The sequence below is a fragment of the Chelmon rostratus genome, chromosome 13, assembly GCF_017976325.1.
Source record: "Chelmon rostratus isolate fCheRos1 chromosome 13, fCheRos1.pri, whole genome shotgun sequence".
In the NCBI taxonomy this organism is placed as follows: domain Eukaryota; kingdom Metazoa; phylum Chordata; class Actinopteri; order Chaetodontiformes; family Chaetodontidae; genus Chelmon; species Chelmon rostratus.
Genome location: NC_055670.1, coordinates 27,477,256 through 27,502,923, shown reverse-complemented (window position 1 = coordinate 27,502,923; position 25,668 = coordinate 27,477,256). Strand labels below are relative to the sequence as shown.

At 40.3% G+C, this 25,668-nt stretch overlaps 1 protein-coding gene across 1 annotated transcript in view; it reads right to left on the bottom strand.

Annotated features, from left to right (window-relative positions):
* Positions 1–1,800: 1,800 nt before the first annotated feature.
* The window catches only part of arhgap15 (Rho GTPase activating protein 15), a 29,014-nt gene continuing 5,146 nt past the window's right edge, over positions 1,801–25,668 (bottom strand). Inside the window, exons 5-13 of the mRNA XM_041950762.1 lie at positions 23,424–23,513; positions 22,797–22,895; positions 21,068–21,203; positions 16,949–17,083; positions 16,342–16,440; positions 9,498–9,575; positions 5,871–6,005; positions 3,125–3,230; positions 1,801–2,136 (exon numbers count right to left, since the gene is read on the bottom strand). Coding sequence (XP_041806696.1) covers positions 1,953–2,136; positions 3,125–3,230; positions 5,871–6,005; positions 9,498–9,575; positions 16,342–16,440; positions 16,949–17,083; positions 21,068–21,203; positions 22,797–22,895; positions 23,424–23,513 — 1,062 coding nt within the window. The 3' untranslated portion in view covers positions 1,801–1,952. The remainder of the gene's footprint in view (positions 2,137–3,124; positions 3,231–5,870; positions 6,006–9,497; positions 9,576–16,341; positions 16,441–16,948; positions 17,084–21,067; positions 21,204–22,796; positions 22,896–23,423; positions 23,514–25,668) is intronic.

Below are 25,668 nucleotides of genomic sequence, written 5' to 3'. Positions count from 1 at the left end.
AATTCTTGGGTATGGGGTTGTTACGAATGTAGTCATAAATTCTGTTAGTTTCAAGTGTGTTTTGTGTCTTATGTATTTCTACTGTCCTCTTTATGCAGATTAGTGCGTGGCATTACGGGGAGCTGATTGTAGGATTTGTTCCAGTCCTGGCCAGCGGATTGGCTGTCCATGGAGGTTACCTAATATAACAGGGTACACTTGCTGTAATTTGGTTTTTATTTAGTTTATTGTTATTGGTTCAATAGCGCCCCCTCGGGAGCTATAGTGTGCCACCGGGATCGGTGTGGCGCTGTCAGTTCCTGAGAGACGTGCATAAGGTAGGTTGTGGGGCAGATAAATGTTTATTTGTATGATGAACCTTTGTCTATTCTATAACTCTATGCAGTATGAACTATTTGGATGTAGAGTGTGTGAGGGATATTTCATATTACTCTCTTAAGGATGTTACCGAGTAGTTTGAGATACACTGTAAGATAGCTATCTAGCGAGCATTAGCATAAATGAATGTGCTGCTCCTTTTATAGTGTGCTGTGCACGAGACGCCAGAGCCCACTGACCCGAGTGTCCTGTTTACCAGGTTTGCTAGTAAACAGCATGAATAAGACACTTCATCTTACCGACTTCTTTATAAAAATATACACAATGCAGAGTCAAGGGGTTTGGAACCAGCCACCGTGACTGAGCATGTTACACTAGTATAAAAAGACAAGACAACTGTAGAGGGAACTCCTCCAGGAACAAAAATGGTTAAGAGTGGAGGAAAATTACTGTGTTGCTGAGGAAAACATCTTGGATTTAGATATAACAGAGGAAAGTGAAAAGGAGCATGAATGGTGTGGACAGTGTAGTAGGCAATGGAGTCAAGTCCCACAGCAACTGGATTACCTCAAAAGCAGTTCCTGAAAGACTGGTACTCGTTCATGACCTCACCCCAAAGTTGGATCCAATTCCAGTGGAAGAAAATTTCCACCTTACACCTTGCAACCTGACCCCTGTACCTCAGGCACTATTTGACTGCACAACTGGTGCTCCATTGTCTTCTGTGTTGCCACATATCGAAAGGACTAATAGAACAACACAATCTACAAACTCATCACTGGTATCTATAACAGAGACGTCCAAGATTCAAAAGGCAAAAATTACTCAATAAGACATATTGTCTTAAAATTCCTTAAATGGTTTAGATGAGCAGTGTGGGTGCCTGTTGTGAAATGTTTGGTTAAAAACATATAAATAATTGATTTTATGTTGAATTAATGTTGACTTTAAAATCAGCTAAAAGAGAGATAAATATATATACTTTAAGTTAAAAACTTGCTATTTATCATTTGCAGTGATAGTAAGAATTACGCAGTTAAGTCTTCTTAACACTATTTCCTGGTTCATTATTTGCTGGAATTGATTTGACAGGAAATGCTTTTATTTTGAAGTGAAACAGGGTAAGCTGTGTGTTTTCTTCCTGCTAGTTTTTGTATAGTTTTGAAGACAAGTTTGATGAGATGCAACATGGCTGCCATGTCTTTGTTTATTGTTGTACTGCAACTTCTAATCAGTAAATGTTCATACTGAAGAGAAAGCGTCCTGGTTGTCATTACGAAGCTCTCACTACCCTACAGTGCCGGTCCGAGCAAGGAATGGACCATGCACAACCCTGCCACTTCGTTGCCCTGGGCTGGGTTTTACATTTCCCTAACCCCCTCAGTCTAAGCTTGGCCTTGGGTTCACTGTCATTCACTCTCTGTCAATAAGTGTTGCTCTATTTGTGTTAATTAAAATAAGGATTCTCTTCAAACTTTTTTCTGATCTGAATAAATCCATTTATTTTTTCCCACTACAGTCAAAACAGATGTTACTTCTGTTCTCTGTTAAAACAATAACATTTCTTAAGGATTTTGTTTATTGTTAGCTTTGATGGGTACATGAGTCCGTCAGATTGTCAAGTCCAACTCAATTTACTTCCCATCCAGGTTGAAGATTTGCCGGCTCTCAATTAAGATAAACTCCACAATCTGATTCTGGTAGACCATGTTGACCGCCATGTTTCCTGCATCCAGCTCAGGCCACATCAGTGTTGGGCCAAACACAATACCAATGCCCTGAGTGGACATTAGGTTCTTCCTGGAAAATGCCAGAACTCTGAAAAAGAGTGGATAGAACAAAAACTGAATGGAAACAAGGGGACATTCACAGTTTATGGATGCCAATGTCAGTCTCCTGAGACAATCAAGTACAATGTCAAAAAGGTTTATTAGAATCATTGGACTATGTTAATCCAAACACCATCCTCACCTGTGAAAAGAAGAAACTCTGGCAAGAAATAAATATTAATCACAAGATCAGAACATGACTTGACATGCCAAATGACAGCAGAAATATCACAAATATGTACTTGCCAGAGGAGACAGTGGTAGTGTTTTCACATAGCACTGGAAGCTGCAGACAGGTCTTGTCTCAACATCTCCTCTGTTTAGTGAAAGTTGTTCCACTTTGACACACTTTGACCTCTCCATCTCAAGTAATGTGCTGATCATGTGACTTCTTTGTGTATTTCTTGCTAGAGTTACTAACTGTCACCTTAGAACTGATTACAGTCTTTGGATGAACACAACCTTCTTTTAAAATTGCTTTGTCTCTAATCTGTGTGTGTATGATTTCAGCATTTTTTGGATAAATACAAGTAAAGCCAACAGTTAGAGATCTGAATCCCTTGTAGTTCTAATGTTTTGTTCAGACAGGTGGTGATCCTCATGGAGAAGAGTCTGTCTAATCAGATTTACTTGTGTATTGGACATCGGTCTTCCTAACTGAATGCTGGGAACTACATGGAAGGAACATATACCTCTGCCATGAAAAAAAGTTCCTGTATAAAAGAGTGACTCATAAATGCAGTGCATTAACTCAAGACATCATTTTCAAAATTTAGAGAATGCAGCTAAATACAAAAACAAGGTTCCATGTTCTGGGAAATTTCCACCTTTAAGCAATGAATTTATTATCTAAATTTCTACATTGTTTTGTCAATCAACAAATTTTGACTAATGTTTTTTGAATGTTAAAAAACTAATGTGTTCAGCTGGTTGACTTTGCTATCTTCTTATTATTCTTCAGTTGTATGTCACTGTACCTGTGCAGGTGGCTGAAGAGCAGCTTCATGGTTTCCTGATTGGGTTTGGGCAGCTCCTGGATCAATTTCTTCACAGCATGAACTTTGTGTTTGGATTCTTTGATCTCTGTTCAGACAAGAGAAAATTAAATTAATACGTGCATAATATTGTAGTTTAACATGTGTATGGTATCATACTTTAACAGGTGTACAGGATGACCGTCTAATATGTCTAAAGCATTGATTTTTAATGTGTGACTAGTATTACAATTTAACATGCATAATACTATAGTTTAAACTGTACATAGAATTATACTTTAACATGTGTATGGTGTTAGATACATAAATATACTTTATTTATCCCAAGCTGGGAAAAATTTTGGAGGCTGGAAAAAATATTGACAGTAAATGTGACAAATATTAACATGAATAGTGTTGTAGTTTCACATGTGTCTGGTATTTGTAATTTAACATTTTTATATTCTTGTAGTTTAATATGTGCATATTATCATACTTCAAGATTTGTATTGTATCATATTTTAACCTGTGTATATAGTTGTACCTTAACATTTGTATCGTATCGTGCTTTAACATGTGTACATTATTGTAGTTTGACATTCTTGTTGTATCATACTTATGATACATATACATACATATGTATGGCATTGTATTTTAACATTTATTGTATTGTAATTTAATGTGTATTATATTGTACTTTAAGATCACACAGTATTATAGTTTTACATTGGTATAATATAGCAGTTTAACATTTCTATTGTATCAGATTTTAATTTGTATCGTTTGGTACTTTAACTTGCACATGGTATTATAGTTTTACATGGTTATAGTATCATAGTTGCCTATAGTATCATAGTTGAATATGTATTGTATCCTAATGTAATGTCTATAGTATTCTATGGTTGAAGCACTACACTAAAATCATGTGTCTAAACTCAAATTTTTGTCCCTCACCCTGGGATGCTCCCCTAACCCTAACCCTGGATATTCAAAGCCCGCTCCTCCTGATGACCTCTCTGCTCTCTCTTTCTCCAAACATTTTTTCAAAGAAACATGTGCCCCTAAAAATGCTACAATGCTATTACTTTTCTTAAATATATTAAAAGTTTGCTGTATTTTAAAACTAGTTATTGATATCTCAATAATAATTACAGATAAGCATCTGTGTTTTTTTTTTCCTTTAGCATCTGGACCCCAGATCTTTATTCATGGTACTTCTTTAGTAACAATGTATGCTTATATCAGAAATTGTCCTAAAAGTAAAACATGTCAACATTTTTTCTTATTTGGTTTATGTATACTTTCCCTGCCATACTTAATTAGTTTGTTCACCACCACCCGATTACCCCACTAGAATACTATGCTCCCAGATTGCAGGCTTACTAAATGGTAAGTAAAGTCTTCAAAAGCAGGAAGGGAGCCAGAGCCTTCAGCTGTCAAACTCCTCTCCTATGGAACCACATTCCAGTCTCAGTCAAGGGGGCAGACACCCTCTCTACATTTAAGAGAAGGCTTAAACAGTTCCTTTTGACCAAGCTTACAGTTAGAGCTGGCTCAGGATTAGACTGCCAGGAGACTTCCCCTGATGCACTGAGACATTCTCTCTTCTTCCCCTTTCTATTGATACACATTCATGTTCCATTAATGCCTGTTATTAACTTGGCTTCTTAACTTGACTGCTTTTGCTTTCTCATCTCACGGGTACCCGTGAATCGTGGCTCCACCTGGACTATTGATCATGGTTGGCCCTACTGCCATGGTCATATTAATTGTCATATTTTTGCTATTATCATGTGCATGTTATTGTTCTTGTCCACATATACCATCATATATAAATATGTACATATAGTAGCATAGAAATAGCAATATATACTCCCTTACTGATTGCATAACTGAAGTAAGAACCTGGCTCACCTCAAATTTCCTCCAATTAAACAGTGACAAAACTGAGGTTCTCCTCATCGGCACTAAATCAACACTATCCAGAACAGACAGCTTTTCAATTCAAATTGACAACTCCTCAATCTCCCCCTCCCCACAGGTTAAGAGTCTGGGTGTCATCCTCGACAGCACTCTGTCTTTCAAATCGCACATCAATAATGTTATCCGGTCTACTTACTTCCACCTACGCAACATTAATCGCCTTCGCATAGAATAAAATGTAACTGAATTAATATAAATCAGATGTGAAAATATTCTGCCACTGTACATGTTGTTTTTCCCTGCTGCCTTTGTCTGTTATTGCTGGCCTCTTTGTGCTGCTGGTCTCACCGAACACAACCTCTCACTCGTTGGACTCACTCGAGGCAGACCATTAATTTAGCAGAATAAAATTACAAAAATCCCCTCAGACAAACGCTAGTATAGCCGATACATATATACAATTGTCCTACTCTTGTGTGTAGTGTGAAGTACTTTGGATGAGCAGTTCTGAAGAAACAGTACCCAAAATGGGGAGTCTAAAGCAAAAAGCAATGCCGTAGGTTACAGTGCTGATGCCCTGTTCTCCCTCAACTCCCCAGCAAAAATGTATCTACAAACCAATACAAAGGTAATTTCTGCATTTTTTGACAGTAGATCAGCTACAATGACCTGTTACATGAAAAGCTGCAGGTGACAGGCTGCACACCTCCAACTTCTCCAGAGGCCAAGCAATGGGCCCATTCTGAAGAGGCCTGTTTTGAATGGGCACTGAACTAGCTTCTCATAAAGATAGAGACATTTTTCTGCTTCATCAGGTTCAACTCACTGATGACTTCCACAAACGGCTGGAAGAACTTGAAAGGGAACAGCGGCTCGGGCAGCTCACGGAAAAACATTTTGAGAGCTCCAGTGACAACGTGGATGTCCTCCCACTGACTGTGGTCCAGGTCCAGGTCCTCCTCTGGGGAGACAGACCGGAACAGACATATGATCATTGAATAGTGTTTTAGCCAAGACAAACATTTCTATGACAATGTGTACACTGACAGAACACCATATTTCTCCCTCTAAGTTTAGGTGATGAACTGGACTCAGATTGATCTGATTACTGTACATTTGCTGTGACTCTGCATTAACACAAAAATTTGAATTTACAAAACTCAAACTAAATTAGTAGCAATTGTGACCTCAAACTGAGGGATCTCTCAAAATCAGTATGACACAAGGTTAAATGCCACACAGTTATCAGAGCATCACATATGTTTACCATTGGATTGTAATCACTACTGCTTTCAAAATAAAATAATCATGTCAAACACAAACTAATTTTCATCAATTTACGGAAATGTATAAAATCTGATTTTATTTCTTTTGTTTATTTTCTTGGCAAATATATGTATTAGGGTTAGGATTAATGCTGAAAATGAAGCAGAGAGGATAAATCTGAATACTTTATAACATAAACTTTATATTTTAGGCAACAACAACACTCAGGGATGATGGTGGTTTTGGTTCCATGTTGACAGAGTAAACTCATACTTGGAGCACTTTTGACTCTTTCAATAATTAACCATCTTTACTGCACCTTAACGAATAGCTGCAAGTGAGAAAACACAAAAAGAAAAACCTTCATCAGGATGATACGAGCAGACAATGAAAAATGTTCCGTGGATACATTCAATTTAAATATTTTGCAGGTTGGTAAATGATCATTATTTCCTCATTACGTTAATGAAACATAGTCCTGGTGCTATTAAATGCCAGATAAGATAAGATAAATCTTTATGTATCCCGGCTGGGAAAATTTGGGCATTACAGCAGCATGTGAAAGCAGTGGGAAGAAAAATAGCAGCAGAGACAGAGAACATTCGAAAAATAATAATAATAAAAAGTAGACTACATATGTACATATTATGCAAGCAAAATGGAATTTGACAATACAAAAGAAAAATAAAATATGGAGAAAAAAAATCTATAACATATGTAAAAAGTGTGTATTGCCCCAGTAGTTGTGAAAAAAAGGAACAGTGTAAACTGCCTTCAGATTAAAAATAACAATAAATAGTGTTACTACTATTGCACAGAGGAGTAAAATATACAAAACATTAAGTGCTATGTAATATTGCACAAAAAGTATGGATATGAGCGTAATTTGTCAAACAACATCAGCACAGTCTTATGTTAAGTGATGCCTATTGAATCTGATCTGGCTAACTTCCTCCTCTCACCTACATCCTCAGTAGTGTCCAGAGGGCAGCCCAGGACACAGCCAGCTCTCCTTACCTGTTTATTAAGTCTCTTTCTGTCCCTCTCAGAGCTTCCACAGCCCCAGCAGACCACTGCGTAAAAGACTGCAGATGCAACCACAGAGTCATAGAAAGTCCTTAGTAATGTCCTACACACTCCCAAGGACCTCAGTCTTCTCAGAAGATGGAGACGACTTTGGCCCTTTCTATACAGGGCATTAGGGTTCGTGGACCAGTCCAGTTTGTTGTTGAGGTGGACAGCCAGGTATTTGTACTCCTCCACGAGCTCAATGTCAAATCCCTGGATGCACACCGGTGTAGTTAGTGAAGTTGTTTGGTCTCCCTGGGATGCACAGTCTTTGGCACTGGAACCACACAGGAAGTTTTCCACAGGGCAGGAACTCTCTGCAGACTGAGGCTCATGTTGAAGATGTGCTGAACGACTCCACAGAGCTCACAGGGGGGTGAAGTGGTGTGAAGATGGAGCAGCTGGTGTCAGGGATGCACTGGGGGCAAGGGAGAGGATGCTGAGAGGTAACGCCGTCTAGTCTGGGCTCCGGTGGATGGGGCAGGGAACGGGGGTAGAATCAAACCTGTTAAAAAACAGGTTCAGCTCATTTGCCCATTCCTGCTCTCCAGATTCTGGGCCCCTGCCGTTGTTGCTGCTGTGGCCTGAGATGGTTTTCAGGCCCCTCCAAACCTCTCTGGAGTTGTTCCCCTGCAGGTGCTCCTCCAGCCTCCTCCTGTAGCTCTCCTTGCCTCTCCTGATCTCTCTTTTCAGCTCCCTCTGCACCCTCTTCAGTTCAGTTTTATCCTCAAACTTAAAAACCCTTTCTTCTCGTTCAGCAGGGTTTTCAGTTCAGGGGACACCCAGGGTTTGTTATTTGGGAAACACCATAGCTTTCTGATCAGCACAGTGTTTTTCACACAAAAGTTAACGTAGTCCCTGATGCATGTTGTCAGACTGTTGATGTCCTCCCCATGAGGACTGCACAACACTTCCCAGTCGGTGCTGTCAAAACAGTCCCTCAGTTCCATACTGGACTCATCTGACCATGTCTTCACATACCTGATGGTTGTTTACTCACCAAAGGTATGTAAGTATGTTGCAGATGAACCAGGTTGTGATCAGATCAGATCTGCCCGGGGGGTGAAGAGCTGTAAGCATCCTTGGTGTTTGCATACAGTAAGCCCATTGTTTCATTGTCTCTGGCGTGGCATTTGACATACTGGGTGAAGGTGGGGAGAGTTGAGGACAGGGAGGCGTGTTTGAAATCTCCAGAGATGAGGAGGAAGGCCTGGGGGTGCGATGCCTGCAGCTGTGAGACCACGTTGTGTAGGAGTTTGCAAGCTGTTGTCGTGTCGGCCGAGGGGGGGATGTACACAGTTATCACGATGACATGTGAGAACTCCCTCGGGAGGTAATACGGCCGGATGCTAACAGCTAACAGCTCAATGTCTCTTATACAGCGCTGCTCCTTTAAACTAATATGTGCTGGATTACACCATCTCTTGTTCACAAACATCGCTACGCGTCCACCCTTCCTCTTACTGCACTCCGTCGCTCTCCTGTCCTCTCTCAGCAGATGAAAATAATCCAAACCGACATGCGTGTCCGGCATGAGTTCGTTCAGCCACGTCTCCACGAAGCACATGAGGCTACACTCCCGATACTCCTGCTGCAGTCTGGTTAGCGCTGTTAGTTCTTCCATCTTATTCGGGAGAGATCTTACATTCCCCATAATAAGACACAGTATGGATGGTTTATACAGTCGTCGCTTGTCCCAGCACTTAACTCCAACTCTGCATCCCCTTCTTGGTCTCTGCGGGGATCTCCGGTCGTTCCGCTGGGAGTATGCCGGTGTTGCACAGCGCTAACAGCTGGTCCAGAGTGTAAACAATGGACCACCCAATGTCGTTTTTAAAAGTCCACAAAAGAGTAAAAAGCAAATCACTAGTCTCATCAGTTGTACAGCCGTAAAAACACACAATCAACCGAGACTAGTGACGGAAAAAAGACGAGAAACACGCAAGAAAACACTAAACAGAGAAGAATGGTCGGAGCTGCTGTAACAGGCTGCCACTCATGTGGCGCCATCTTGTTTAAACATATATCAGTTATTTCCTATTGTAAATTGGGATAATTTAAATGTAACTGGCAGAAAACTGTGCTGGAAAGAGTAAGAAAAAGTATCTGTTGAACTAACCTTGATCGATGATGAAGCGAAGTTTCTGGATTGTGGCCAGATTTCCACTGACTCTGTAGATCCCATCAACCTCCAGACCTGAAAACCAAAAAACACACAACCATTGACCAACACCAAAAACTGTCTGTAGATTATTTTTCTCTTATATAATCAGTTGACATACAAAATTCTCAAGCGATAAGACATTTTTTGTTTTTCATATGGCTCACAGTTTCTTTCTTTGTGACAGGTTGTTTTCTAATTTGAGTTAGTTTCATTTTAGTTAACATTCACTGATTAAGTTTGTTATATTTGCTCAAATTAATTTATGCTGTGCCTCTATTATCTTTCATGGATAGACGGAAAGTGTTAAATATAAGTGCAAAATATGTGTCACCAGTTTAGATGGTCTCTTATACTTAAATAAGTGGAAGACACCAACTGGGTTGCTTGTGTTAAGGTTAATGTCCTGTACAAGAAGGGCCAAAGTCGTCTCCATTTGCTGAGAAGCTGAGGTCCTTTGGAGTGTGCAGAACACTGTTAAAAATATTTTATGACACTGTGGTTGCATCTGCAGTTTTCTACGCAGTGGACTGCTGGGGATGTGGGAGCTTTGAGAAGGACAGAAAAAGACTCAACAAGCTGGCAAGGAGAGCTGGCTCTGGACTCCATTGAGGAGGTGGGTGAGACAAGCATGTTAGCCAAGCTGACATCAATCAACCATCTCACTCCCTGCATGAGACGGTGGGGGCTTAAGCAGCTCCTTTAGCAACAGACTGCTGCATCCACTCTGTAAGAAGGGACGCTACCACAGGTCCTTCATACCAACAGCTGTCAGTGTTTAACTGCAGCATCACTTAACGTAAGACAAGATAAGATACACTTTGAAATAGAGAAATACAAAATATAAATAAAAGCTAATTATAAATATGTACTGTATGTATCACTGTGTTTATACTGTTTGATATTATAACATTATAAACCTTCATTTTACACTAGTATATTATGCAATATCAGATATTTTTAGACTACTTATATATACTTTCCTTACATAGGTTTAATGTTTTATATTTTTTCCAATATCATTATGTGAGGCTGAACCATCCCTCTCAGGGCATTATATTTATACTCTTGTATAAATGTGTATATATTTTTGTACTTAATGTGTATGTATATGCCACAGTTCTAGTTAGTTTATCGTCTTGTTCTTGTCTTAGTTCATGTTCATGTCGTGTTATATGTAGTATTCCCCGTCCTTAGTATTGTCTGCTATTCCCTAGCTGTTTTTTGAGTTGTTCATGCCTTAGATTCAAGAGTCTTTATTGTCATTGCACATGTCAATGAAATTTTCATTGCAACCCCCATGTTAGATGGTAAGAAAGATAAGGCTAGAAAGAGTGAATAAAATTAAGATAACTACAATAAAATAAAATAAACCAACATGCAATAAAAAAAATATTCGTGAAGCAATTAAAAATATAACAGAATGAAAATATACTTAGGCAATAAAATATACTAAACAATAAACAATAAAATATGGAAGTGAAATGTGCAAACAGAATAAAATATACAAGCAGAATAAAATATAAAATATACACAGTGAAATGTACCGACAGAATAAAATATGCCAATGAAACTGAAATGTGCTGATATACTAAAATGTATATAATTATAGTATATGTGGGTACATAAAAGTCAAGTACACAGAAGGTGCAGGTGGAGGTAGAGGTGTAGGTGTAGGTGTAAAGTGCGGTGTGCAGTGTTCACAGTTCACACAGTCTCTCACTGCAGTGAGGGGCTGCTGGGGGTGACAGCTCTAACAGCTCTGGGGAAGAAGCTGTCCCTCAGTCTGTTAGTGGTGGTGCGGATGTTCCTGTACCGCTTTCCTGATGGAAGCGGTACAAACAGTCTGTGGCCCGGGTGGCTGGGGTCCGTGGCGATGGATCTCGCCCTCTTTCTGACCCGACCTTCATATATAGAGTCTAGGTCAGGGAGGGGGCAGCCCACGATGCCCTGTGCAGTTTTAACCACCCGTGCCAGTTGTTTCCTCTCCTGTGCCGTGCAGCTGCCATACCACACTGTCACACTGAGGCAGAGGATGCTTTCAATTGTGGCCCTGTAGAAGTTAACGAGCAACCGAGAGGAGAGTCCAGCCCGTTTCAGCTTCCTGAGGAAGAAGAGCCTTTGTTGTCCCTTCTTCACCAGGCGGGAGGTGTTCATGGACCAGGAGAGGTCAGATGTGATGTGGAGGCCCAGGAACCTGATGTTGTCCACACGCTCCACCACTTCTCCGTCCATGAGGAGGGGGGCGTGATCCGTCTTCCTGGACCTCCTGAAGTCCACAATGACCTCCTTGGTTTTTCCTGTGTTCAGCACCAGGTTGTTGGCTGAACACCACTGGGTGAGCTGGTGTATCTCCTCTCTGTAGTGGGTCTCGTTGTTATCTGAGATGAGACCCACTACTGTAGTGTCGTCCGCAAACTTCACGACTGTGTTGGTGGGGTGGATGGCAGCACAGTCGTGAGTAAACAGGGTGAAGAGGGCTGGGCTGAGCACACAACCCTGTGGCGTGCCCGTGCTGAGGACCAGAGGGGATGATGTGATGTTCCCTATTCTCACCACCTGAGGCCTGTTGGTGAGAAAGTCTCTGATCCAGTGGCACAGAGACGCAGGCAGACCCACCGTGTGTAGCTTCAGCGCCAGCTTGTCTGGGATGACGGTGTTAAAAGCTGAGCTAAAGTCTACAAATAGCATCCTGACGTAGGTGTTGGGCTGCTGCAGGTGGGTCAGGGCTGTGTGCAGGGTGATGGAGACAGCATCCTCTGTGGACCGATTCCCTCTGTAAGCAAACTGAAGGCTGTCTAGGTCCATGGGGATAAAGTCTCTGATGTACCTGAGAATAATCCGCTCAAAGCACTTCATGATTACCGGGGTCAGTGCAACAGGCCGGTAGTCATTCAGGCAGGTGATGGATGTCTTCTTCGGTACCGGAATGATGGTGGAGGACTTGAGGCACTCAGGAACCGTGGACAGCTGCAGGGACAGGTTGAAAATGTCCAGGAACACTCCTGCTAGCTGGTCAGCGCATGTCCTCAAAGTCTTGCCTGACACCTTATCCGGTCCTGCAGCTCTGCGGGTGTTGATCCTCCTCAGGGTGGATGACACCTGGTGCTGCTGCAGGACGAGGGGCTGGTGCTGCTCCTCCAGCCGGGGTAGGTGTGTGACTTCTCTGCTGCCTGATGTGTCGAAGCGGGCAAAGAAGCTGTTCAAGGTGTCAGGCAGGGCGGGGTCGTGGCTGGTGAGCTGTGTGTTCGGCTTGTAGTCCGTTATGGTTCTGATGCCTCTCCACATGCTCTGTGGGTTGTTGTTCTTGAAGTGATCTTCAATTTTGTTTTTGTACTGGAGCTTGGCCTGCTTGATTCCTTTCTTCAGCTCTGCTCGAGCCCTGCTATAAGCCAGCCTGTCTCCAGATCTGTAGGCAGTATCCCGGGCTTTCAGCAGGGACCGCACTGTGCTGTCCAGCCATGGTTTCTGGTTGGGAAACACTGTGATGGTCTTAACAGGGAGGACAGCATCAGTGCAGAACTGAACATAAGACAATACAGATGATGTGTACTCCTCAAGGTCTGCCTCTTCTCTGAACACAGTCCAGTCTATCAGTTCGAAGCAGTCCTGAAGTGCAGAGGAGGCCTCCTCAGTCCATATCTGTACTGTCCTGGTGGTCGGCTTTGTTCTGCAGGCCAGAGGCTTGTAGGCAGGAATGAGTTTCACGGAGATGTGGTCTGACATGCCCAGGTGAGGAGCTGCTACAGCCTTGTAAGCAGCAGGGATGTTGCAGTAAACTTGATCCAAAATGTTACTGTCTCTGGTAGGAAACTTTATGTACTTATGAAATTTGGGAAACACCGCCTTCAGTTCAACGTGATTAAAGTCCCCCGCCACAATCACGGCCGCCTCCGGGTTGTCGTTCATCTGCCCGCTGATCAGGCAGTACAGCTCCTCTAATGCTAACTTAGCATTAGCCCGCGGTGGGATGTAAGCGGCCACAATAACAATAGACGAGAGTTCTCTAACCAGCTTGAACGGTCGGCATTTCACCACCAGGTATTCCAAATCAGGAGAGCAGAAGGTGCTGACGGTGCGTGTGGCTGTACACCAGGCATTGTGTACATACAGCGCCAAGCCTCCGCCTCTGCTCTTACCTGAAGCTGCAGTCCTGTCCGCCCGGAACAGAGAGCGGCCCACTATCTCCACCGCTGCGTCCGGGATGTTGTCGTCCAGCCAGGTCTCTGTGACAACGGTAACACAGCTGTCCATCCGGCGAGAGACTATCCTTAGACGGACCTCGTCGATTTTGTTGGTGAGAGACCTGGCGTTGGTGAGGAAGAGACTGGGGAGAGCCGGTCTGTGAGGGTTAGCTTGTAGCCTAGCACGCACGCCGGCTCTCTTGCCCCGCTTTTGTTTACGGTGCCTCCTCCGTCTCCTTGGCAGCAGTGGGGGGATGGTGGTGGGCTCTGGGGTCCGTAGCAGCTCCGGTGGAATAAAGTCCAGTTTAGGGCGTGTGTGAAGTCCGAACTGTACTCCAAAGTTCCACAGTTCAGACCTGCTGTACTGTGTCAGAGCTTCCAGAAGAGAAGTAAAAGTGGAAACGAGTAAAAACAAACAAACAAAAACGTAAACACGGGAGCTACGAGCCGCTGCGTCTGCACGCGCCGCCATCTTCCTGCCTTAGTTCTGTCGTGCGTTTCTGTTTTCCTTTTCAAGTGCATAGCTTTGCCGAATTGTTTTCCTCTTTTAAGAGTGATTTTCTGTTTGATTACATTTGTTATTTAGATTCTGGTTCCTCCGTTTTTAGGAGTGTATTTTGAGTTGCTAGTTTTTTCTTATCTAGTTCTTTCAGTTAGTCAGTTCCGTTTCATCCATGCCCTGTTGTGTTTAGTGAGTGTGTTAATTATAGTTTCCTTAGTTGTGGATTTCGTTGTGTCTCAATAAATTTACTAATTTGAATCTAGCGTACCCCTTGGTTTGTCTGTGTTCATGTCCTGATTGAGTTTTCCTTTTATTGTGTTGTACATAGTCTTGCCTTGTTGTGTGTTAGTGAGTTTCTTGGGTTGCCTTAGTCTTGTCCCCAGCTCCATTGTGTCTTGTGTACATGTGTGTTCGTTCCCTGTGTTGCGTGTTAGTCTATGTTCCCCGTAGTGTCTGCACCTGGGTTCCATCCATAGTTCCCCTCATAGATCCCCCTAAGTCCCCACTTCCTGACAGAATCAACAAGAGAACACTAAACAAAAACCGTCATCAGGGAAGATGACCTTAGTCAAGTCCTCTATGGTCCAATCCTTATGGTCTTTTGCAAACCTCAGCCTGGCTCTTCTTTGCTTCTCATTGATGAAGGGCTTTTTTCTAGCTTTACACGACTTGAGCCCTGCCCCGAGGAGCCTGTTTCAATTGAATGAGTTGATGGTCATACCGGTCAGTGTAGAGTCGGTTTCGTCCTCTGCCAGTCTATAGCTTTGTTGTCCCCAATGTCTGCTTCTTGACCTTGTTCTTTTGAACGGCCATCTCAGAAATTTTAAGGATGAAAGCAGCCTGATGCTCACTGTATCCCTCTGCCTGTAAAGCCAGAATTAGACCCCTCTTTTCCTCACTCAAAACTTCTTTTCAACTCTTTTGGCATGGTCACTAGTTATTTTTTTATTCCAATTAGTTTTGAGCTACAACCAGCACTGTTTTATCCATCCAGCTGGTCCTATTGCAAGAGGATAGTGATGACCACAGCAGTGTTTTTTATACTTTTCCTTGTTAAATAATATTTGGTTCAGGTGATCACCTAATCAGTACCTCACAAAGTAAAATGAGGCGTGCTTGTGTTGGAATTCAACAGAGACTGGAATGGAGTGGCTATCATACATGCAGAGATGCTGATTTCAGAAACATTTGCATTGGTCTCTTAATTTTTTCCAGAGCTGTATATCTATCTATCTAAAAATAAACAAAATTTCTATGTGTCCTTTTTATTCTTGCTGTCTGTGACAATAAACTTCCCCGGCGTGGGATAAAAAAGTTTTTTTTTAATCTCATATTGAGTTTTTATTTATGTTGTTGGTCAATGTTTTTTTCTTTTATGTGTTTACATACATGGTCAGTGAAACTGATTTTGAATGTGATATGCACTGGTTGTACAGGATCCACATTCACTCGGTATACTGGATCCACAAGTACTGGCTGTACTGAATCTCCAAATCTCTGACCTTACTAGATTCAAGCAGAGGAGCAACTCCTGGACTAGCTGGCTGCTGAAGCCGGCCACATTCCCGACGAGAACACTACGTCTCTGGCAATATTATTACTAATCATATCATCAATTTCCATAATTTTGCAGGTGATAGCCAGCTATACATGTCTGTGAACATAAATGATTACATTTTGATCAACAGTTTAATTGCATGTATCTCAAGCATCAAGTGGTCAATGACTATTATTGACTAATATTATTATTTGTTTTTCTGTTAAAAACTCTGTGTTGCATTTTCAGTGTGAATTGTGGTTTATAAATAAGGTCAGAGCGCAGTGGCAACCATGCAAATGAAACTAGACATTTTTGCTTTTGTCAAGGTTTAATTTGATTAATTTTGAGAGAGTTTAGTTTTTTACTGGGATTAAAAGAAAAATAGTAATAAACATGAATGGTGAATGCTCGTCAGACACTTCTTTCACTTTTTTCATTAAAAAAATGTCAACATGGTAACAAACCACAGATTGAAAAACAGCAGTTGTCTCAATAAGGCTTTAGAGAGACAGAAAGTAAGCCTCATCCTCAATTCTCATCTGCTTTTTAGTTTTCATCAGTCCTTAGTGACCATACCTCGCTTGTCAACAGCATCCAAACAGATCTGGACGAACCTTGGCACTGTGGTTCCTTCACGCTCGCAGAGAGTTGACAGATGGCAGCCAAAAACTCGATCTGAGACAGACATGAAAACAATCATTAATGTTACAGCAGGTTTAATGTCTTATCATTAACATACACATTTTTACTTTTTCAAATGTCTCCTGAGTGACTTCAATTACTAAATGTCACATTTTGATCATGTTTGTTTCAGGGATTTGTGAAATTCAAAGCCAGTTTACTCACCAAAGGTATGTAAGATACCAGTTTAAATGTCATAAAATCTCTCTGACCTTCTAGTGGCACTGTCCAAACTTTATTTAAATCCTCAGCACTTTAAGTTTCCATAGATGATTTTTAGTGAAATGTTTCTGACACGATGCAGCAGACATGAATATAGAATACTTCAATAACAAACACATATATTTACAACTGTACACATCAAAGAGCTTCACTGAAGAGCTGCAACAACATCATACACACAATATAATAAGTATGGTACAGTAAGGTCGATTTAACAACTTAAAGCTATTCAAGTGCAAATGTACATTCAGGATTTAGTGTGTGAAGAAAAAGCAGAAACCTTTGATCAGGCCTTTCTCCTGCAGAGTCTTCATGGACGGCCGTCTGGTGATGAACTTCTTCAGTCTGTTCTTAACTCCATTCTTGTCAGCACTGTCGGAGGTGCTGTGTTTCAGCTTGGAGCTGCTGAACATATCTGCAGATAAGAATGAATATTAAATCTGAAATAAAGTTTCTTTCCAGCACTGCAACCTGTAAACTCAACATCTGACATCAACAACTTATAAAGTAGTTGTGTCTAATGTGATCATTATTTTCACATGCAGCACACTCTAAAAATGAAAACTTAAAGTTATTGGCCTAACCATTTTTTTTCAGCTTACCAAACAAAACAGATTGAGTTGTGTTGTTAACTAATCAACATATGTATTCAAACTATCTTTATCAAGTTTTTTGGCTAAAGTTGGTCTCACTTCATAAGTTGAGTTAGAAAACCTCAAAACTGTGCATTTGAGTTCAGGACAATTTCTAGAAAACTAGAGAACAAGAACTGGGGGTCTCCAATGCATATCTGCAGGGGTTCCATCCTGGTTCCATCTCAGCCACGCTGTTGTGTCCATGTGCTGCCAACATCTTTTCCACATTTTTTATTCTCAAGGTGAGAATTTTGCTCAATATGGTACTTAAAGTTGCTGTTTATGCGTGTATATTATACTTTTTTATGTATATACTTTATTTTATTATATATTTATTGGCCTTTTAAGATTGGGGTCTGGAGAAGTATCCCTCTCAAGGCTAAAGAGAGTTCTTTCATTGAATAAATCATGTATAAATTAAATGGGAAGGGCTCATTTAAATATGCCAGTAACTTTAACAATTGTTAAATAAATAAATGGGTGCACAGCCTAGTATGAGTGGGCGCCGGGGGCTGTGTGCACGTTGTGTATGTCGTGTTAGCAAGGTAACGTTAGCCTGTTAGCAACTCAAAACATGTTACTAAGTTAAAATTAAACAGCCAGAGTCATCAAGATATTACTACTACGATTCCAATACCAGTATCAGATATGCCTCCCATACTGCCGAAAATGTCTGTTTACCAGCTAGCTATGTTAGTTTCGTTAGCTCGGTTAGCGTCGTTAGCTCTGTTGGCTCCGTTAGCACGGCTACAGTCGAACTGGAGCTCATTTATTGAAACATAATGAGCCTTGCTACAGATAACCGGTATAGTGCACACACATGTCTTTGATGTTAAAGTTTAGTGTTACTTTAGAGACTCATTTTTACAATCAGGAGTGATGTAAACATGACATACTGCTCGTCTTGCTCCGGTTGGTAGTCATGGAAACATGACGCTCTGTCAGTGATACGGTTTTGGACCAGAGTGAAAACAAATGTGTAAGAGTAGCTATGTATGACAACACATACTATACATACTATGAGACAGGACCAACAGAGAAACAATCTAAATATTAAATCAAATGATAAATTGGTGGACTGACAAGTTTGTGTACAGAGGGTCTTATGCTGCCTATTTTTTTATTGTATATTTTGTTATTTATTTGTTTATTTTATCAAGTAACAGGACGTTTATTTCACGTTGCAGTTGTCCTATGAGGTGCAAATTGTGTGATTTTCCCTGCACAAACCAAGAGAGTCTCTTCAAGCACTATCAACTGAGGCACGGAGGAGGAGCTAAATGGCCCTGTATTTACAGCGACTGTGTGTGCACTGAAAACACATCTTACAAGATCACATTGCAGAACAAGGCGAAGGGAGGAGACGTGCACTTTTTTTTGTGAGTCTTATGAATTCAGAGAAAATTGCAGTCAACACACATTTTTCATCCATCTTGCACATCACTTAAGAAATAGACAGACTGTGCATTGCCCTTTTTTGCAGTATGAGTTTAAAACTAACAATTTAAAAACATTCACTTCTCACAGAAGTAAGCACATACTGCTCATTTGCTTAGCAGCACTGTTTTTAACTGTTTTAAATATCCTATGTCTTTCCTTTGTCCAATTTACAGACATCGAACATCACAATGCATCGAAGTAGAGCACGTCTTGAAGGTCTACATCTTTTTGTCTGTGACAAAGAGAAGTTTTTCCTGAAATGCCTGGTGAGTACAGAATGTCTGTTTTTGGTCAAAGTGCACATTATGTATAATTCTCCATGCCATATTGCTTTAGAAAATCGAAAACATGAAATATGTGCACCCTGGATTGCAGCTCTCCAAAACCTGTATTCATCAACAACGTTCCACATATTTTAGCCATCAAGTTGAGTTACATCGCCCAGTAGCACCATCTGCCGACTTAACAGAGCATTTAATAATCCATCGATCCACCGATTGATTATAAAAAGGCTTTGTTGAAAACAAAAGTAAATGACCGGAAGGAGGCTTTGGAAAACAGCAGAGAAATGAGCCAGAATTATTCTGCACTCCTCTAAACGCACCTTGGGTGTATTATGTTTGAAAAAAATAAAGCTTTTAATAAACATTATCCATATTCAACCTTTAAACGAAACAAACTTCAACAAACAACAAACCAAAATCATAATTCCTCTTTAACACTTGTGGTCTCATAACTACAGCACATCTACAAAGGAATAGCAATCTGGATCACAGGCAAAAACTGTTTAGTACAGTAACTGTAAACTACAGGTTTACTCAAGCTGAGACACAAGACTGTCTTCTACTGCAGGCTATGGCTAAAGTTGCTCCAAGAGTTGATTTACATCACTTCCAGCAGGGACAGACTTGTATGCATACATACAGAATAATATCCTTTTACATAAACACAAATTTAAAATTAAACCCTGATATGGGTGTTTAAAGAGTTATCTTAAAAGTGTTTAAATTAAATTTGGCTGAATTTCTGCTTTTAATAGGACACCGATCCAGAAGACAAACAAACAAAAGGGGTCCAAATGGGAGCGCTCACCGTGTTGTGGATGATGGTGCACCGGCCTGTCTTCAAACATTACAGTGCTTTTGAACTGTGGTGTAGCTTGGACTCTTTTAACATGTCCACACCAGTCTGCTCCTTTTTTTTGTGTGCAGTGTACAGTACTTGCACTATTGGTAAATAGAGATTTCATCCTCCTGCATATCTGCTGGAATATTAATGATTAAATGAACATGTTTTACTGAACTAGTATTATTTGTATCTGTATCATAGGCACAATAGAAAAGTTTTAGTTGCCATAGCTTCTCATGTTTGAGAGTATTTATAAGTACAACTCAAAATGTTGAGTTTTGATGCATTTGAAAAGTAACTTATCTGAAAAAAAATGTTGAGACTGCTGAATTTGTGTTAAAAAAGTGTTAAAAAAAATTGAAGTTAATTTATAAGTTATCTCAACAAAAGATGATTTGTGTCTTAAATTTATGTAGTTTTCTTCAAAACTTTTAGTTGGACTCAAAACACAAAAATCTATTGCAGCCAGTTACCTAGAATTTTTGAGTTTTCATAGCCCTTTATTTTTTATGGTGCAGTTATAGAACAACATGATCATTCATGTGGAGTTGTGTTTGTGTCTCCTGATGAATATAAGTTCCATATTCACTCAATTAGCTCTGTTTTTGGCCTTTTGGACTTCTTTTTGGTCATCTCTTAAGGAATTTATCTGTTTTGGGTTTTTTTAGCTGCTAAGTGCTCCACTATGTTCACCAGCTAGTCTCTAACTGTGTCTGTCTGCTGTTGAGCACATCATGTACAATGGCTTTTAGCAGCTTTTTTTTTTTTTTTGGTGATGGAACTAAACAGTATTAGTATTAAGCTATAATACGTTGAAATACTTAATTTGATCACTAAAAAGATGCAGGCTCATTACACTTATTGAGAGACTGTAAGTCAGGGGCTAAAGGTGTTGGTGGATTAGCTAGCTTTTCAATGGTGGTGAACAAGGTGCAGCAATTGTTGATATCCGTGTTGATGACGTCAGACAGAAAGACTTGTCTCGCTGTATTTATTTCAGAATTCTAAATATGAAGCCTCTCTTTAAAGTCGTTGTAGAGAATCTGAAGCTGACTTTTTGTCCGTTTGTGCCTATTTTGTTCTCTTTTCTCACTAGTGACAGCTGAGGTATTTCTCCACAAACACAGATCACAGCAGCTGTAAACCAGCTGTTGTCACAAATAAATAATATAATATTTATGCTGTCAATTACTCACTGATGGAGCGTCTGTGGACTGGATTGCGTTGCTTGGCATTGGGAGATGCAGACCTATATCCAGGTAAGGAGCTGTGTCTGGGCAGGCACTCTGTGCTATTTGACCTCCGCAAAGAAAAACCTCCATCTGCTTTAGTCTGAACAGAAAAACAGTCACAACCAGTCACAATAAGGATTTTATTTCACTAATAATCTGAAGAAGAGTGCCTCCATTGTGGTGGGGTTGCTCATCCTGAAAGAAATTTCATTCATATGTAGGGATTGTAGGGGGGGTAGGGGGTCTTAGGGTTAGGCAAGGGTAGGGGTAGATGTTAGGGTTAGGGGTTAGGGACAGGGATAGGTGTAGGTAGATGGGTAGGTATTAGGCAAGATAGGGACCACGGGTTGGGTTTAAATAGGACCACAGGGTAGGGTTTTAATAAGGCCAGCAGGGACCAACCAGCCTCCTGCTGGGCATGGGCGAGTTAGGGTTTGAGAAATAATTGCAGATTGCAAATGGTCTCAAAAGATAAGGCAGATAAATCCTGAATGGACATCTGAGTGTTCATATCAACAACAAGAATGACTCCAGAGCTATGGAGCTTGAGAATTTACTAGACAGCTTTGAACTTAAACAACTAGTAAATGAAGCCACTCATCAGCATGGTTAGCAAGGATTAAACATTGTTATTGTTTCAGTATTAAAATGACCTATTTATGATCACTGCCCTGCATTTTTTGATGCCAATCTAACCTTAAAGTTAAACAGCTGTGACTACTCTGTAAATGACATTTCAGTAATACTATGTCATTTACTTTAAATGCTGTTGCTCTACTAAAGGTTAAAAAGAGGTCGACTGACAGAATCTTACCATGGTTAAACTATAACAGTGATAATGACAGCAAGAAAATCTGTTGACCAGCTGAAAGAAAATGGAGGAAAACTGGGCTCACAGTTCACTGTCAAAGAAGCCATAACTGTCTATAACAAAGCAAATAAGTATGGCAATAAAGGATTACTTTTCCAAGATTATTACAGAGAATGCTGGCAACTCTACAATATTATCATCTACAATCGACCAGCTACTCAGTACTGATATGAACACAGGTGACCTCAACAAACCCTGTCAAACAGATGGAACCATGGGAAAATTCACCTCTATTATATTAACTGAGCTCTGCAAGACTGTCACGTGTTGACCCTGTACCTACAGTGTTTTTAAAGCGGATGTTCAACCGTGTTTAATGTCCCGAGGATTATAAGTACATCTCTACAAAAAGGCATCCTTATTAACTAAATTGATTTTTGTAAATATCTACTTATTTTGAATTTGATGCCCTTAACAATTTCCAAACAAGTTGGGACAGGAGCAGCAAAAGACTGGGAAAGTTGTGGAATGATAAAAAAGAAAAAAAAAACATGGAACATTTCACAGGTAAACAGGTGATAGTATCATGATTGCTCAATCGTTCTACACATGAATGAAAGGCTGTTACAACACTGGCTTGAGAACACTTTTTAAAACTGTTGTCAGTGAACATGGTTCGATTGCAAATGATTGCATTCAGTTTTTATAAAAGTTGTGCACAGCACCCAGACATTTTTGGAATTGGGGTTGAAGATATAATGGAGGAACAATACAACATTTATTATTATTATTGTTGTTGTTGTTGTTGTGGCCTGAACATTTTGCAATGAATCCAAAAAACAATAAAGACACTGATTGATAATAAAAGAATCCAGTTCTTACTGAAGAGTCGATGGTCTTTCTGATGGTGTCATACCATTTACTTGCGGTGGAGTAATTGTCAGCCTGGAGGAGGTACTCACTTCCTCTGTTTGTTGTGATCTGGATGAAAATGACAAATTAAGTCAAGTACCAACAGGGTGAACAGTGTTTGAAATGGGTAAAAAACTATATTTCAATTGAGTAATATCATGGTAAACTGTATCAAACACTCAGCTGAGTGGTTCTTGCTATAATATGGATTATAACAGGAGTCAAATAGGGCTGTTAACTGTGTACCAGCCCTACTTCTGCACAACACAACTGATGGTCTCAAACACATTAAGAAGGCAAGAAATTCCACAAATTAACTCTTGACATGGCACACCTGTTAACTGAAAACCATTTCAGGTGACTGCCTCATGAAATTGATTGAGAGAATACCAAGAGTGTGCAAAGCTGTTATCAAAGCAAAAGGTGGCTACTTGGAAGAACCGAAAATATAAAACATATCTGGTTTGTTTAATGCTTTTTTATTTACTACATGCAGCTTTGGTGTAAGAATGTCTGTAACAGCTAAGTGTTCAATCAATCTGAATCCTGGTTTGGTGGAAAATGTGACCATGTGAAAGATTTGTTATTGGTTGTTACCTGGAAGACGTTTTTCCTGCTAGACTTCTCTGTCGTCCACTCAATAACAGCTCCACACAACTGAACCACATCTGTCTTACTTGCGGGTTTCTGAACACAAAGAAGGGGAATATGATGTCAGAGGTCTCATAATCCAAAAAAGGAACAATTTAGATATGATGAAAATTATAATACTGACTCCACAATTTGACTGACCTTTATTAACACTCAGGACAATCACAAATTACAAAAAGAAAACTTTCCCTCCCCTTTCCCAACCCTTCTCTCTAACCTCCACAGAGAGGTCCCCCACCACACACTCAGATGGCCAACTGTCCCTCCTCCTCCCCCCTTCTCTCACACCTTTACAGAGAAGGACGTCCACAAGGCCTTCACACAGCTGAATCCAAGAAAAGCCCAAGACCCAACAGTGTCTCTCCAGCTACGCTGAGGCACAACATTACCCGGATCTGGATCTGTTCTCATCTCTGAATTCATTGTGTCACTCTGTTTCAAAACATCCTGCAATCGTCCCAGTTCTAAAGAACGACAGAATGACGTGCCTGAAGGACTGCAGACCTGTTATGGTATGAATGCTCAAATGAGTCAATGGCCTATACAATACACAACCATGACACAGCCCGAAAGAACTCATTCATCTACATCTGTCAATAATGATCTCAAAGGATTGCTGATCATGACAAATTGAAAACATTTCAATACACTGACCATCATTTACTTGACTTGGAAAATGACATAGACCCAAACAATACCTTCTTTTCCAACATCAACGATAACATAGCAACTGCACACAGTACAACCAGACCATTAAAACGGACAGCAATTTATCACTAATCCATTTCAATAGCAGAAGCCTGTATGCTAACTTCAAGGTGTCACAGTCTGCTCTCCCCCTCTCCTGCTCTGCTGCTCAGCCACACCCCTCATCAGCTTCAGTGCTTCCACCTGCTGTTGTCACCTGCTCTCCATCTCCAATCAAGCCAGTACATATGCAGCTTCACTCCGCTCACTTTTTCAGATTGTCTTCGCTCTCATGCCTGACTCTCCAGCACTTGTTCCCGGACTGCTTACCTACCATCGACCCGACTCGCCTCCAACCTTTGCCTCATGACTGACAAAGTCATTAATACAATGTACAGCGTGGGCTTATATGCAGAAATCACCAGCCCCAGCAGAATCCCATCCCACTGTGCCACTTTAATTGATAACATATTCACCAATGACACTGAAAATAATACAGTGAGCGGACTATCAATTAACGACATGACTGACCACCTAGCAGTTTTTACAGTTTATAACAGAAACTACAAGAGAAAAACTACAATACAGACGAGTGAGGACAGAGGAAAATATGAATGCACAAAAGAATGACTTGCTGGCACAAAATTGGGATATTGTATACCATGAAAATTATATTGACAATGCATATGAAATATTTTTAAGGATATTCATGTATTGTATTGTATGATAAAAACTGTCCTACAAAACAATGAAAACAAAAATACACAGACTGACCATAGATCACAAAGGGATTTCCTGTAAAAAGAAAAACACACTTATAGAGAATTCATAAAAGAAAGAACTGAAGAGGCAGAAAATAAATCTAAAAAATATAAAAAGAAGTTAAACATTATGAGGGTATTTAGGAAGGAACACTATAGTAAAATATTAATAACAAAAACAATATTAAAGGAATATAGGAAATATTAAATAATTAAAATGGTTCTAGACCACAGTATTACCCTCCGCATTTTATTGATAACAACATTAAAAAATATATTATCCATGATGTAGTGAATAGCTCCAATAATTATTTTGTAAGTGCTGGACCAAACCTGGCAGAAAAAATCCCTGATCCATCGTCATCTGAGGATTGGAATGACAAACTTATAGACAGGAATCCCAGCTCAATGTTCCTCACAGCAGTTAAAGAAAATGAAATAATAGATATTGTAAATAAATGCAAAGACAAAATATCTACTGATTGTGATGAAATTGATATGAAAGTAGTGAAAAAGGTCATTAAGGGGATTTCAGAACCACTAACATACATCTGTAGCTTATCATTCCAAACCAGTATATTTCCAAACAAAATGAAAATAGCTAAAGTTGTGCTGCTGTATAAAACTGGGGATAGACACCACTTCACAAATTACAGCCCTGTTTCTTTACTTCCACAAATCTCCAACATTTTAGAAACACTGTTCAACATCACTGGCATTAATTGAATCAACTAAGGAATTTA